This window comes from Ipomoea nil, unplaced genomic scaffold (genome assembly GCF_001879475.1).
Source record: "Ipomoea nil cultivar Tokyo-kokei standard unplaced genomic scaffold, Asagao_1.1 scaffold3172, whole genome shotgun sequence".
Taxonomy (NCBI): Eukaryota; Viridiplantae; Streptophyta; class Magnoliopsida; order Solanales; family Convolvulaceae; genus Ipomoea; species Ipomoea nil.
Window position 1 is genome coordinate 985,794 of NW_017619600.1, and position 16,707 is coordinate 1,002,500.

A 16,707-nucleotide genomic window follows, 5' to 3' on the forward strand; every position below is an offset into this window, starting at 1 on the left:
GTTGAAGTCAGAGAGCCACGCATGCAGAAGTCCAATGAAATCCCTTCGATTGGAGAGCTAACTCTGATGCAGTCTGCTTCACTAACGCAGTCCCACGCTGTTCCCACAACTGAGTGATCTTCGCGTCCTATCATTTAAGCAACGTTGATACTTCTCAAGTTCTTCTTCATAATCACCAAGAACTTATTGTGTTGAGAAGAGGCATGACAACCAGAGATGTGTATTTTGTTTAGTATAGAGTGTTGCGGCTTCAATCAATGCAACCCTAATTCTTGAACGAATAAGGATATATATACTTCTTTGATTTGGACACTCTCCAAATATATCTCTGATTGTAGATGGTAGGACTTTTTGTGAATAAAGAAATCTTTAAGATTCGGTCTATACCTTTCACGCTGATCCGCTGATATTCTTTCCAAAACTGTTATCTCATAACCGCGTCCCAGCTTTTTAGAAAACTTTCCTTTATCAGATCTTCAGTGGCTTGATCAAGCAGTGCGTCTATTGATTGTACTGATCAGTCAGTCTTCTTTAAGGACAAACAGACACCAAGCTAAACCCTATCTTAATTTGCCATAATAATACTGCCAATTATATGTTGGGGGTTTTTCTTACAAAAATAAAACACTAACAAAAGTGTGCCATTTTAAAACTTTAGGTGCGTGGTTTGTGTTCTTAAGGTGCGTCTTTTTGAGTTAACCACGCAACCGAACGGGAAGCTATACCCGCACCTGAACCCTTCCACACACACATACACACACACACACACACACACAGAGATATATATATATATATATATATATATATATATATATAATTCAGTTCTCGTGCGATTGGGTGTCTCCCATGTGGTTGTGCGGTTAAATCTGATTCAATAATATTGCCTAAATTAACATTCAAGATTAACAATGATTAAATAAACGAGGTGGAAATTTGGTCTTTTTGCATCTAGGTCAAATTTAATGTGCGTGGTTTTCCTTCTTAAGGTGAGTCAGTTGTTGAAACTTAAAGTGCGTCAACCTAAAGCTTTAGCTGCGTGGTTTGTGTGATTAAGGTGAGTAAGTTGTGGAAAGGTGCGCCGACCTAAAGCTTTAGGTGCGTGGTTTTCCTTCTTAAGGTGCGTGATTTGTGTGCTTAAAGTGAGTCAGTTGTTGAAACTTAAGGTACGTCATCCTAAAGCTTTAAATGTATGGTTTTCCTTCTTTAAGGTGTCTTGTTTTCCCTTCTTAAGGTGCATGATTTGTATGCTTAAGCTGCGCCAGTTGTTGAAACTTAAGGTGCGTCAATTTTAAAACTTTAGGTGCGTGGTTTGTGTTCTTAAGGTTCTTTGTTTCTGTGCTTAAGGTGCGCCATTTTAAAACTTTTGGTTCGTGGTTTGTATTCTTAAGGTGCTTTGTTTGTGTGCTTAAAGTGTGTGGTTTGTGTACTTAAGGTGCTAAGTTGCGTCTTTTTGAGTTAACCACACGGGAAGCAATACCTGCACCTGAACCCTTCCCTATATATATATATATATATATATATATATATATATATATATATATATATATATATATATATATATATATATATATATATATATATATATATAGGGAAGGGTTCAGGTGCGGTAAAAGCTTCTCGTGCGGTTGACGCACCTTAAGCATTAAAAAAAAAAAAAAAACGCTTGTCTGGAAGAAAATTTTATTCAAAAGTTTTGTTCTTGCGAGTCTGAACCATCCATCAGTTCAAAAGTTTGTTCTTCTTTAGGTCTGAACCACCCATCAGTTCAAAAGTTTTGTCTCACAGAGAAGGTGCGCGAAGAAGAAACACGATGCACATTAAGCACAAAACTCACGCACCTTAAGTGTTAAAATGATGCACCTTAAGTTTTGTTCTTGCGGGTATGAACCACCCATCAGTTCAAAAGTTTTGTTCTTCTTGAGGGTCTGAACCACTCATTAGTTCAAAAGTTTTGTCTCACGGAGAAGGTGCGCGAAGAAGAAACACGACGCACATTAAGCACAAAATCCACGCACATTAAGCACAAAACTCACGCACCTTAAGCACAAAACTCACGCACCTTAAGTTTTGTTCAAAAGTTTTGTTCTTGTGGGTCTGAACCACCCATCAGTTCAAAAATTTTGTTCTTCTTGAGAGTCTGAACCACCCATCAGTTCAAAGGTTTTCTTCTTCTTGAGGGTCTGAACTACCCGTGACTCGCAGAGAAGGTGCGCGAAGAAGAAACACGACGCACATTAATTACAAAACTCACGCAACTTAAGCACAAACTCACGCACATCAAGCACAAAACTCACGCACCTTAAATTTAACCTAGTTACAAAAATTACCAAATTGCCACCGCATTTTTTTTTAAATTTATGTAATCCTGGACGTTGATCTAAACAAAATCAATGGCTCTCCTCTCACCGCACAACCGCACCTGGGGCTGCCAACCGCACCAGAACCTAATTATATATATATATATATATATATATATATATATATATATATATATATATATATATATATATATATATATATATATATATATATATATATATATATATATATATATATATATATATATATATATATATTTAGGATCATATGAGAATACTTGCTTAGGTGAGAACGTGAGAACAAATCGTGTGTATCCCATCTAATATTTTTAATAATCTAGATTAAATTAAATGTGTGGGAACGCGAGTTAAATGCTAAATATTAGGTTGTTTAAAATTACGCATTGTATATAAAACGTAAAAAATAAATTGATTAAATAAACATTTTATTCTTCAAAAGATAATAAAACATACCAGTTAACATAATTAAAAGTCATGTACTAATAAATAAAATTATTACTAAATCACTGATAAATACTCCAATCCCTTATTTTCAAGTCTTTTGAAATAAAGAATATAATGTCCAATGTCTAAAATATTATACAAACTCTAACTCAAAGTCATCTAAGAGTTAGGTTGACAAAATCTTCCATGCTATCAAAGTTATTTCATCCAACATCCCACATAAACGGCAAATTATATCGTGCACCGCGGTGCATAATTGATTATGCACCGCGCATCAAAACGGCGTCGTTTTATTTAATGAAAAAGAAACGGAATCAGCAAAAAAATAACTCTGTTCTTCAGTTTCATTTTGTATACACTGCAGTTTCAGTTCAACACAACTACAGTTTCAGTTCAATATAACTACAGTTTCATTCAATATTTATACACTCAAATATGTGAAAATGTTATTTAATTTTATTTTATATACACTATAGTTTCATTAAAACACAATTACATGACCATTTCGATATAATTACAGCTTCATTGTACAATATACACTCAAATATGTGAAATGTTATTCAGTTTCATTATATATATATATATACTGCAGTTTCATTTCACCACAACTACAGTATCATTTTGATATAATTGCAATTTCATTTGATAATATAAAAATAATATTATTAGAGACAGTGTCAGTTTTTTTTTTTATTATAAGGAAGGGGGATACCCTACATATACACACTATTGCCTCAATTGAGGTTTGAACCTTACACCTCCCACTTAGGGGAGCAATCCGATACCAATGGACTACAAGCCACTTGGTAGACAGTGTCAGTTTAAATACACTGTAATGTCACTCCGTTAACACTGCGCGGTGCATAATCGATTATGCACCGCGGTGCACGATATAACGACCCCACATAAACTAATTGGGCTTAGAAGGCGGGAAAAAAAAATCATCATCAATGTGGCAATTTATATCCTACACAACGGTGCGCGTTGCACTGTGCGCCCAGATGCAAAACGACGTTGTTTTATTTATTTATTTATTTTTAATTTTTGAAATTTCCCGCCCCAGTGAATGGCAGTTATTTTTTCTTTAAAAAAAAACCTCTGTTCAAAAATGTACATAGTGTTATACTAGAATATACATAATTGTATACATGAATGTACATAATTATATAACAAAATATACACTCTTTTTAAAAGATAATACACATAATCTAACATAATACATAATAAACATAAATTTTTAACATAATACACATAAACTCTTAACATAATACACACAAATTTTCTGATTCGGATGTATATAATTGTATAAAAAGAATGTACATAATTGTATAAAAAATGTACATAACTGTATGAACAAATATACATAATTGTATGAACAAATACATATAATTGTGTGAACAAATACACATAATCACAGCAACTTCCTACCACGCCTCCCAAAACGACCCAAAACGACGTCGTTTTGGGAGGCGCGCGACGCACAGTGCTACGCGCGCCGTGGCGTAGGGTATAACGATTGCATCAATGTCGCCATCTTACCGGAGTTATTAAATTATTAAAAGAGGTAAAATGACAATTCATAGTTTTAGTGAAGAGACGAGAAAATAGAATCTTCAAAGTTGTAATCTTAAGTTTTTTTTTTTTTTTTTTTTTTTTTTTTTTTTTTTTTAAATGATATTGATTCTATTACATTGTAGTATCTGTTCAAACATATTTTTGATCTCATGACGTCCCACATGGGAGAGGTCACTACATGCCATCTGAACACAAAGTGCAAGTTATAATCTTAAGTTAAACATTGACTTTTAAAGATTTTGCATGACTTAATTTTTTTTTCTTTAATTACGAAGCAACATGGAAATGTTTTTCAATGAATTTCAGATATGGATCATTTTTTAAATAGAAACATTACCGTCCAAAGTTTTCAATTTATAGAGTAAATACCTAAAATGGTCCTTCGACTATAGCTAAATTCACAAATTGGTCTTCAACTTTCAATTTCAATCAATTAAGTCCTTAACTTCGTAATTTTGACACGATTTGGTCCTCCATCTATTTGACCGTTTCTTGACCGTGATCGACGATCTCCAGAAGAACCTTCAGCTCTATTCGGAGTACGTGAAGGCCTCCAGGATGACGTTGCACTGGTTCGGAAACACGTCGTCTTCTTCGCTCTGGTACGAACTTAACTACATTGAATTCAAAGGGAGGATGAAGAAAGGCGACCGGATTTGGTAGATTGCTTTCGGTAGTGGATTCAAATGTAACAGTGCGGTCTGGAAATGCAACCAGAACCTTAAAAAACCGACGATGGACCATGAAATTACATATATGTCCTCAAAAATCACAGTCAACAAACGGTCAAATAGACAGAGGACCATATTGTGTTAAAATTACAAAGTTAAGGACTTAATTGGCTGAAATTGAAAGTCAAGGACTAATTTGTGAATTTAGCTATAGTCGAGGGACCATTTTGGGTATTTACTCCAATTTATATATAGTGGAGAAAGAAAGAGAAAAGAAAACAAAGAGAAGGAAAAATATAAAAATAGAAGTAGAAGAAGAGGAGGAAGAAGAAGAAAATAATTTTTTTTTTTAATCTTTATTCTGGTTGCTGCCCGGTGTCTGACGAAAGGTCCAGTGTCCAGTGGGTTTCTGTCTTCAGAAGGCAGAATCCCAGTTTACTGGGCTTCTGCCTTTCTGCCTACAGAACTGGTTTCTGCGGCAGCAACCAGCCGGCGGTCAAGCATGGTTTTTTTTTTTTTTTTTTTTTTTTTTTGAACTTATGATTATTTGGTCAGAGAATCTTTCTTATAAATGGTCAGTTGCCATCTTTTGATTTGGGAAAAAATTTGTAATCACTACGAATAATTATGTTATAGATGAAACTCTTTATGACCCTAATCAGCAAAACATACAAAGATTGTATTTGACAAATAGTTATTAGCGAATTGAGTTAGTGAGTTTGACTAGCTGATACCACTAGCTAATTATAAAAAAGATGTTTGATAAATTAATTGTTAACTGATAACTAATTAAATACAAAACGACTATTTTTCTAATAAAAAAAAAAACTGATCAAAAAAACAATTTTGAAATTTTTTTTGAATTTTAGCATTTAAAAGTAATAAACTATTATAAAAAATTTATTAACCAAGCACTCATAAATATAAACTAACTTAAGTTACTTAACTGACTTGCTCAAAATCCCTACTAAAAAAAAAAAAAAATTGACTTGCTCAAACCATGAAAGCTAATGTTTTTAAGTGGAGCATTACTAATGAATATTTTTTCTAATTCCATAAATGATGGAAAAGACCATTCCTATACATGATGATCTCTCGTTTTTCAACCACTCTGTAAATTCAAAAAGTAGTCGTAGTGTTCAGCTATAATGGCTATTGGCTATCAATCTGAAGTTTGGATCCATACACCTTGCTGTCGCTCCTGTCAGACCAATCCCATAATATAAACAAGGAACTAATTTACATTTCAAACTCCAAAAATGTCTTACAATATACAACCAAAATAATTGGAATTATATACCTACAGTCTCAATCAAGCAATCATAAGTATCTGTACTAAACAGCTACCAACCCTATATCAACCAATCTGTGTTCAAGAAGATTTCAAGATTAAAGTCACCTACGTAGTCAACAAGCTCATTGATAATCTGTACTAAACAGCTACCAACCTTTGATATTAGTTTTCAGCCATAATCTACCCTTAGTCGCTTCAGTTCAGCTTGGAAGCTTTTGCTTGAAGTCAGTGTATGGTATGCAAGAGTCCTGATATCCTCTCTAGAACAATTCCGGGAGATACGAACCAGCTCCCACAAAGCGCCTCCACTAACCATGTCCTTTGCGTTTACCTCTGAAATATAGAAGTTTAAGCAGTAAATATGGCACGAGACATCTATATATAGTTTTTAGTAACAAGAAGACAACTCAAATTTAGAATTGTTTGACAAATACCATGCTGTGCTATGTGACAGAGTGCTAGCTCAATATGGCGCCTAATATGTGATGTTTCATTGCTCGCGTTCTGTATTATCCAAGGCATTGCTCCATCTTCAATAAGGAGAGACCTCCCGGACTTGGTTCCTGTAACCAAAAGAGCATTACGCTGTGGTCATTCAGCAAACTAAAAAGATTTTGAAGTGACAAATTAAATTCTGTAGTTCTTACTGTCCTTTCAACAAATCTTAAGTTATAATATTACACTCATCAAGTACACGGAAAATAACAGAAACCTAAATTGCCTTTTCTATTTGACAAAACAGTAAGGCCAACATATGTGATGTGGGCATATATGGCTGTGCTTTACCCTTTTTTTTTTTTTTTTTTTTTTTTAACTTTTGGGGGTAATGGACAACCTATCAAGCCTCTCACCTTGAATATATGCTCTAGACTCGCATTTAGCAAAGTTAGCAATTCCACGAGCAACTTGAGCAAGAACATCAGAATGCTTGCATCTGACCATTCCAACCAGTGCCCTGATACCACCTTCACCTCTCAGCTTTGTTTGCAATTTATCTGCAAAGTGGCTTATATCCATTAGATATTTAGATGTAACACATGGCAAAATGCTACAACCTAAACTAACTTCTGGTTGGAGGAGTAATTTCCTAAGGAAGACCATGGGGTATTGGCTCAACTCCTAAATGCCTTCTTACTAGGAAAGATGCATAGTGACGTTAACCATAAAATAAAACAATGAATTAACTCCAAATGTTTATTCCACCGCTAATTACATTAAACACTTTACTAGTTGACAACCTTCACAAATATCTCAAGAGTTCACAAGACCCAAAGAAAATTTATCATTAGCATTCAAACATCAGAATACCATTTCCACAGAGGTTAGCAATAGCTCCAGCAACCATGCGAAGAGTTTGAGGATCCTGAGCATTTCTTGCTGTCACTGACAACAAGCGTATGCCTCCTTGAGACATTATAAGCTCTTGATTGGTTTCTGTCATAATGAAGTATAAGTATTAAAGTCAATAGCCAAACATTTCAGACTTGCGCCCTTGTGACAATGCCAGTAGCAAATATAACATCCTGGTATAATAAACTTATACTTTCTAGACTTGAAAGTTATGAGATCTTACCGTTCATGGCAAGGTTTGCAATTGCACCTGCTGCAACCCTGTGGATAGTCTCATCACTGGAACTTCTAAGAATTGCCAACAAGGATGTGAGACCACCAGCTTTAACAATTTTTACCTGATTTGTCACTAAAATAAGGAAGGAAAAAGATTACTGAAATGTGAATTTTTGCAATTAAAAAGCATTTTAGTTTCAATTTCTTTTATGAAGGATTAGATAGTAGAAACCCACATGCTACTTAAAATGTAGTTCCTTCTAGTCCAGCAACTGAGTAAAATGCAAGGAAACTTAGAGAATACAATAGAAAGATATATTCAACCCACTTCCATACTTCACCTACTTTTACCCTTCTATGCTCCCTATATATAAGGAAATCAGATTTCAAGTTGTGGCCCTCGTTCTACCCTAATTTAAATAGACTAATATTTTTTTTTTAACAAATAGACTAATATTTAATAATACATATTGTCAGTTCTTATACAAAAGGTCTGGCAAGTATACAATAACGTTATACACTAAATATACGTTCGTAAACACAACCACAAAGTGTGCCTATTTCATAGGCTTAATCAAATTTCTAAATAATAGCCTTTCAAAAAAAAAAAAATTCTAAATAATAGATTAAATAACTGAATTTCTACATGTTTGGCTGATATAATGTATCGCAGAACACTTCTTAACTTATTTAAACCAATAACTAGAAAGCTTTACAAAAAGAGCATATATGTATACAGGCAGGAAATGTATATGTAAATACAGTGGATTAGAGTTAAACCATCATCATAAATATCCTGTCTATATTTCAGTTGATAGAACTCAGAAGTGAAGATTTTCCTCCCACATGGCATATTCATTAGTCTACCGAAAATTTTAACTATATAGCAGGAAAATGGTTATTTGCAGCTGCCAAAAGAATTATGAATAAAAAATGAACAAGCACATGTAGCAGAAGTAGACCTTCGGCTGCTAGATTTGCCAAAACCTTTATAGCATGAATACGAACATCTGCATCTTCTGATTCAAGTAGTGATAATATCTTTTGGAGTCCCACTGTTGTAACAAGGTTGGAAAAGTTAGAATGGGCAAGACCAAGGCATACAATACAAAACAATTTCAATTTCACTACCTTGTTCAAAAAGTTTTTCCATTGAGGCCTTCTCTTCTTCAGAATCTCTTAATTGTTGACAAATTAGAGGAAGTGGAGAATCTAGATCACTAGGCAGTTCTGTAGTCCCTCCTCCATCTACGTTCCTCCTTGCCTACAAAAATACACAACTTATCATTGAAGTTCGGCCTGCTTTAACTTAAGATGCATTGATGCAACACATGTGCATATAGGTAAGAATTCTACATGATTGGTGTTTACTGTTCTGTGCATATCAGGTAAGAGTTCCACTGATAAACACTTTGGATGGTTCATTTAATCAAAAATCAACACTAAACACCAACAAACTTCAAAAAATTTTAACAACATTTTAGAAGATGCATACTTCTCTTGCAGGAGCATGAAATAAATAAATGCATAATAAACAATTAGTGCAGTAAAACTCGAGCACAGAACTTTTTTTTTTTTTTTTTTTTTTTAATTTTGAGTTTCTTTTTTTATTATAGATATCATGCCATGAGCTGCAGAAATAGATTACCTCATCAACTTCAAAATTTGATTGCAGTAGCTGATTTTGCAATATTGTTATTTGTTCTTCAAGTCTCTTTTTTTGATGTGTCTCATCTTCCAACATCTTCTGTAGCTTTAAGATTTCAGTACTTCTAACTGCCTAGTACAATGAAAATATCACTATCAATCCTTGATTGATGAAAACTGCAAAGAGGACTGGCAGGGTTAATATTTATCTACATTCATATGCCCTTTGATCATAAGTTTGAGTTTATTAATATTTTTTTAGGTTTGGCTTTAGGTGATTTTACATCGTTTATATTATTTTTTGTAGGAAAGGACTAATTGCAAAGAAGTCAGAAGCTGAGGAACAAAATTGCAAAATTAACTATTAATCAATTAATTAGGGCTACACTCAAGGAATATAAAAAGGGGGCTAATTAGCTAAGGACAGCAACCAGGAATTCATTTGGTAATTCAAGGGGGAAAAGTAAGATGTCAGCAAGAAGAAGAAAAGGAAGAGAGGAACAAAAATAAAAAGTCAGCAGTAGGGAATTGTCTATTTGGCAGTGATTCATTCTTCTTCCTGCTTCTTTAGCTCCATCAGTTTCAGTATGAATTAATTTAATTAGCTAAAGTTATGATGTAGCCTAACCAAGTTAATGTAGATTTGATAACTTTATGCTTTGAGAATAACTATTTCATGTTGAGTATACATTGTTGTGTTTAATACACTTAATCAGTTGGCCACCATTCAAAGAACATATTTGACTAAGGAATTTTATGTAATGGCTTCTAACCACAGATTTAAAAAACTCAGAGATGGATTAACATGATTTATGCAGTTTCAATGATAACTGATAAGGTAACCAGAAAGGTTCAACATAAACTACAGAATTTCATATATTTTAAAGAACCATGACCTATATAGTGGGTTATGTTAAATATAACTCAAATAATGTTGAATAGGTTAGGAAATCCTACCATCACATGTATAGTAACATTTTTGGAAGCATATTAATTTAATTTAAAATCTATATTTTCAGGTTATGGTAAAATTATAATTTATAAGCAACGGTGTCAATTTGTTCTTGGCCTATTTTATTAATTTTGGTTATTAGTTAATTTATATTCTTAAACCTTGGATTACGTTTTGTTCAAATAATTCTAGAATTAGTTTTTGGAATTTAGTTACTTGTTGGATCAAAGCTTAATTCCAGTACACTTTCTATGATTTTACAAATCAAAGATATAATAGTTTCTGTAGAAAGATCTGGCATTAGATGAGACAATAATACCTCTGACCTTTGCCACTGTGCTATTTGATTTTTTAGATCACTAATCTCCTCTTCTGCAGCTTTCCTTAAAATAGTTTCATTTTGAAGCAACCTCTTAATCTCAGCATTGTCCTCAGTGACACCAAGACTGTTAGGCTATGTAATATGACAAATCAACAGGAAATACAATGTAACCTAGTCATTCCCCATTGTCAATCAAAGTGAAAGCCAGGAAAATGATATTTGAGTGATATATTCAATCATATCTACCATTCATACATATGACTAGATAAATGCATCAACTAGAGCCTACCTCTTGGTTGAATTTCTCAGTGTTGTTGGAATCATTTGCCCCAACCTTGTCATGTTTAACTTGACTTGTTTCCCACTGCTGCTCTAGCTTCTGTATTGCATCCAAATACTCTTTCTCATACTTCATTCTTTCACTCTGTATTTACCCCACCCACCAAATAAAGTAGAGAAATTGAAATCAAGAGAAAAGGTCAGTTCATGCCTCGCGCTATACCACTTAACTCAACATGTAATCAGAGAAAATTCCTCCTTGGAAATATCAAACCCAAATAAAGGAAAGGAAGTATTAAAGCAGGTATGCTAATTGTAGCATGCAAAAATATATACACTTCAATATAGAATCAGTTTTTCCTGATCATATTTCCTCAAAGATCTATGCATTACAAAATTCTACTAGTCAATATAACAAAACATGCATATGCATGAAAAATATAATCTGAAATCTTGTTATCATATGACACATGCAGAAGCATGAGCTTACCTCCAATAATTCATCCTGATTTCTTTCAGCCTCGGCAATTCGCTTCTGAGCTTCTTGAGCAATCCTCTCAATCTCATCTTGAAATGCTTTCTGTTGACTTTCATGTTCAGCAATTAGCTTGTCCAATTGAATGTCAAGCCTTCTGGACAAACCTTTGTAATCAAATTCTTCTTTGGTTTTCAACATATTCTCCACCTTCATAGCCTGTAAAGTGCAAACACATCCTTCCCTTTACAAAAGTTACACAGATAAAATATTATATCATCGTCGTACTCACCAAGTGAATTCAATTATCACTGCTGTGATATTAAGAAACTAAACAAATCCAAGCTCAGGAAAATAAATCAATTGACTGATTAATGTGGCTTCTCTCTGGACAAAAATTGAAGAAATGGATGTTAGGGTTACCCTTTTTCCAAACATTATGGTACTTGCAGTCTCTCCACGGTGGCGTGGAGATGGACCAATGGTAATAACTAATGAAGTTCGTGCAGTACCTGCAAGGGAAATATCATGCAGCAAAAAGAATTTTATCACAGATGAAACTGAACCTTCAAGCCACAAGAATGTATCACAGCAGATGTGAAAAGTATTTTAAGTAGGAACAGATGTGAAACAATGTGGCTACTGGATACTAGAGGGTCATTGTACCCAAAAATAAAAAAATAAATAAATAAAAGTTTCATGTTTATCGTTGCCTTTCACCCAATAATTTGATAGCAAGTTCAAAACTAAAAATTTTAAACATTTTAAGATATTTCATAAATTTGTGTGATGAGCACCCGCCAGAAAATATCTTTGTTTTAAGTAATTCATGGAGAATTTTGGTACTATCATCCTTAATCCAACTTTTTTTCTCATGGTTTATAAGAGACTTTGTAATTCCACTTGAGAAAATTAAATGAAGATTGAATTCATTCAATCAGTTAATCCATGAAAAGCCCTGAGATCAATGCTTTATTTACTGCAAATACCTACCTCCAAACGAATCTCGAAGCAGTCTAGTAAGCTTCGAATCACGTACTGGAACATGGGTACTATTCTCCGCCAGTGCATTAATGCATTTCCCTAATGCCGTAAGAGATAGATTTATAGACTTGGCCTCCTCTAAAGTGTGTGCTTCACTTCCTGAAAGATAGAACTTTGTCATGTAACCTCTAATGTACATCTAAATTGCAGAGTGCAGAAATCTTGTTCACCCTTTATGAGGAATTGATGATCTAGTGGACATTGGAAATGGTAGTGGAGTTAATTCCAAACGAATATGATTCAGACTTTATCAAGGAATGCAGTTCATAGGAGATCAGCAAAGATGAGGGGAAGAAATACACTTGAGCAGAACCCTCAACATTCCTATGTACATATAAGATTACAAAGAATCATACAGAAATGTTTAGCAATAAACCATTCAGGAATGTTTTCATTCTCATTCCTTTAGTAAGGTTTAGAAATAGATTTTTCAGGTTACTTGTTCAAACATGTAATTGAAATATGAATATTTCTTGATAATAATTTTAGTACTCAACTCATACTAGGAACAGAAGAAAGTAATATAGGCTATTGAATTTTTAAAAATAAATAAATAAATAAATAGAGAGAGAGAGAGAGAGAGAGAGAGAGAGAGAGAGAGAGAGAGAGAGAGAGAGAGAGAAGCTATAAATTCATCATTAGAAGAACATACATTATCACAGATAGAGAAATAAAAGAACAATATGTATTCTTATACCTTACCTGACTTGCTAATGCGCTCAGAGCCAGCAAGATCCACGACAACTAGCTTGCTTCTGCGAACAACAGGTTGCTTGAATGTTTTAGCCAAGTGAGATGTACCATGTTCAGTGGAAAGAGCAGAATCTCTTCCCTTGACAGACCTTTTAACATGTACCTGCAGCATGAAAAAGTAGTCACAAAAATTATTGTACTGATCATGGACAAATACAGGGTTCAAAGAACTTGCTCAGTCAATACCCAGGGAAATCCATTATTTGCTTAGGTTAATCCATTTACCATCAGTATAGCATGGCTGCGTGAAGATTCTGTGTTCAACATTGTATTAGCAGCAATCCTATGAGCTTCACCTAGTTGCAGTAGGTCCAAGAAACTTTTTTGGTCTCTGATTTCCATTACAGTAGCCCCAGGTAGTGAAACATCTCCAGTTTTAGGATCTTCCACTATGGATACATTACCATTAGCTGGATCAAGGAGATCCTGTATAGACTCCATATACAGCTGCATTGGATTGGTGGTAAGACATTTTCCACAAAGCATTTCAAAAATATATATATTTGTTATCATTATGAAATACAAACAACTTATTATAAAATATAAATTAAAAGTATTTGATCTTTCTGTGGAGGGAAACAACCTGCAAGTAAGATACAGAAACTGTTTCAGTCACCAGTGATATTTCAGCAAGAATATCTTCCATTGCACGCAACATTATCCCACGGTCAGCAGTATCTTCTTCTCCCAACCGTCCCAGAGTGTAAGTTTTTCCTGTCCCAGTTTGCCCATATGCCATGACTGTTCCATTATAACCATCCAAGACATTCTGCCAAATGCATTTCATATGACATAGACATATAGTCCATTTATTCAAGTGGCCAGATCTCATTGGGCATCTTTAAAACTTTAAAGCACTAATTAAAAAGACTGAATTGAAGCAGGACCAAGTAGATTTAAATGCTCAATTCCTCATACTCTTTATGTAAGTACTGATAACTTATCCACTGTAACATGAGTACACTTTATGAAGAGCTTTCAAAAGAAAAGAAAATAAAATAAAAAATACATTGTGTCACACCTGTATTCTGTTGTAAACTAGAATAATTAATCATAAGAGATAGACCAACATCTAGCACTTTAGGTCAAAATCAGCAATTAACTGGCACGTTATCTTCTAGAATTTCCACACATGTAGTGATCAGGAAGCTGCAAACTAGAGATCCTAACAGTTCACCTTGCTAATTCATGAATATTACAACACCATTGTTAGAAGTAACCTTCCAACTTCAGTATCTTTAGTGATTTAACAATTTAAGGATAAGCTGAGTATCATAAGAATACAGTCTAACCAAAGGCTGTATTGGAACTACTGGTATCTTCTCTCTATAGCCTAAGTGCCTAACAAGAGTCACTAAATAGATTGTATTCAAACCTGGTGAAACTTTTATATTGTTAACCTTGTGGGTCAGCTGGCTTTGATGTGCTTCTAAAGCAATTAAGGGAAAGGCAATACAATCATATGAAAAGATCCATGTCTTATTCACAACATATGCAAATAAAACAACAGAAATAGCAACGCTGGCATAGATATATAAGGGTCATTTTAAGGACAAAGCACCTCAACAACAGGTTTAGCCACAGCTTCATAAACACGCTTTTGTGATGCAAATTCGGTAAGCACTTCATCAAATTCATATGTATCTGTATCCCAGTTGTTTCTTCGAAGATTCAACCTTTTGAGCTGAAAAAATAATAATAGTAATAACTACAATCAATCCAGCTTTGCTCCGGGAAGAAACAATTATCTGGAGTGCAGTGGGGTCACCTCTGGCTGCAATTCCACACAATCAGCAAAATCAGCATCAGCAACCATTTCCTCTGCATTTCGAGGCCGTAACCTGACTGCGACTCGAACACGGCCTGAAACTGTCACCACCAGCCAGTTAAAGGATCATCAAGCCCGGAAGTATTTCCAACCAAGGACTCAATCACACCTACTATAGCATATAGGAAACAATGCATTAAGCATTGATGTTTTGGAAATTTGTTTTATCTGAATTAGAGAAGTGTGTTCCTAGTTCCTACACCTGCTTCTAAACCATGAATGGAAATTCCGATAAAAACTTTCCGTAGAAAACAAGTAAGCGCGCTAATCTTAAATAGTACGAAATGAACTCACAAGATAAGCCTTCAAATGAAGTAAACTGAACCTACGACACTTTCTTTCTTCGGAAATCGAATATCATATTCCATTCACCGCATCATAACTGCTAAATTCAATAAACAAAATGTATCCCTGATTCTCTGTCCTCCATGAACACAGAACACGCATTATAAACGAACTTACTTCACGTTCACTTATAAACCACGGAAAAGAAAGCGGTTAAAATTTTAAAACTAAAAATTCAACCACGCATTAAAGACATCTCCCATTACATCCATCAGAAAATCAGAGAGCACTTGGGAGCTAAATAGTAAATACCTCCACCGCGTTCCTTAGTGGACGTGGCGACAGAGCCGGTGCTGTTGCGGCGGAGACCGGAATTCTGCGGTGGCGCGGAGCTCTTGGATTTGAAAGAGGACTTGGGAGCTGAGTTGATCGAGGACGTTCGGCTAGTAATAGTATCCGCCTTCACTCCCCCTCTGCCAACCGCGCCGCTCCTGAAGCTAGCCGTGGCCATTTTCACATAGCTCCTCTGCTCATCACCGGCTTTTACTTCAACAATGGAGAATTGAAGGGCTGAAAAAGGGAGAGTTGGGGCGAGTCGTGACTCAGAGAAACACGGAGAAAACGGTGAGCGAGTCGGGTCATGGGCATGGGGACGACTTTGGTAGTTTTGGTGGTGGCCAGGTGGACGGGATGGATTTTCATTGCACTTTTGTTTTGTTGTTTATCTCGTTTGAGTTACATAAATAGCCCTGAAGATTTGAAAAAGGACTGCGTAGTGCGTACTTGCCCGATTGTCCCGCTCAATCTACTTGTAATTCATTGCTGTCGTCTAAACTCTAGTAACCACTTCGTACTCCGTATTACTTGAGGGCTTCATTGACTACACTGCAGGCATTATACGGTTGAGTAAATATTTGATGTAAGAACCAAGTGGATTGTGGTCCACCGGTATCCGATTGCTTCTTTATGTGAAAGGTCTAAAGTTTGAGTCTTGGTGTAGGCGTAAATAGTATGTGTGGGTATCCCCTTTCTTATTTAATAAAACAAAAATAAAAATATTTGATGCGGGGAAGTGAGGATTCCCTTAAGTTTCCACTTATGGCGTGTTTGGTTCATAGAATAGGTCAGGAATGAAATAACATTCTTTGGAATAGATTTATTTTATGGTTAGATTTTGTCATTTTATCATGGGAATAATATTCCTAGAAATGAGCTATTACCTTTGTAAGGGGA

At 34.8% G+C, this 16,707-nt stretch overlaps 1 protein-coding gene across 2 annotated transcripts; it reads right to left on the bottom strand.

Moving 5' to 3' along the window:
• Positions 1–6,247: 6,247 nt before the first annotated feature.
• On the bottom strand, positions 6,248–16,149 carry LOC109168035 (kinesin-like protein KIN-UB). Of its 2 annotated transcripts, none has more exons than XM_019317085.1 (19): positions 15,787–16,149; positions 15,130–15,224; positions 14,923–15,045; positions 13,945–14,130; positions 13,587–13,808; positions 13,311–13,464; positions 12,558–12,707; positions 11,988–12,076; positions 11,580–11,783; positions 11,100–11,234; positions 10,808–10,942; positions 9,538–9,669; positions 9,021–9,153; positions 8,852–8,944; positions 7,897–8,022; positions 7,632–7,757; positions 7,175–7,318; positions 6,758–6,886; positions 6,248–6,656 (listed from the first exon to the last, which is right to left on the bottom strand). In XM_019317085.1, exons 1-19 carry the CDS (start codon positions 15,983–15,985, stop codon positions 6,493–6,495), a joined length of 2,739 nt encoding a protein of 912 aa, XP_019172630.1. In that variant the 5' UTR covers positions 15,986–16,149; the 3' UTR covers positions 6,248–6,492. The 2 variants fall into 2 exon arrangements, with proteins under 2 accessions (XP_019172630.1, XP_019172629.1); XM_019317084.1 differs by having other exon boundaries at positions 15,130–15,230.
• Between the last annotated feature and the right edge of the window lie 558 nt (positions 16,150–16,707).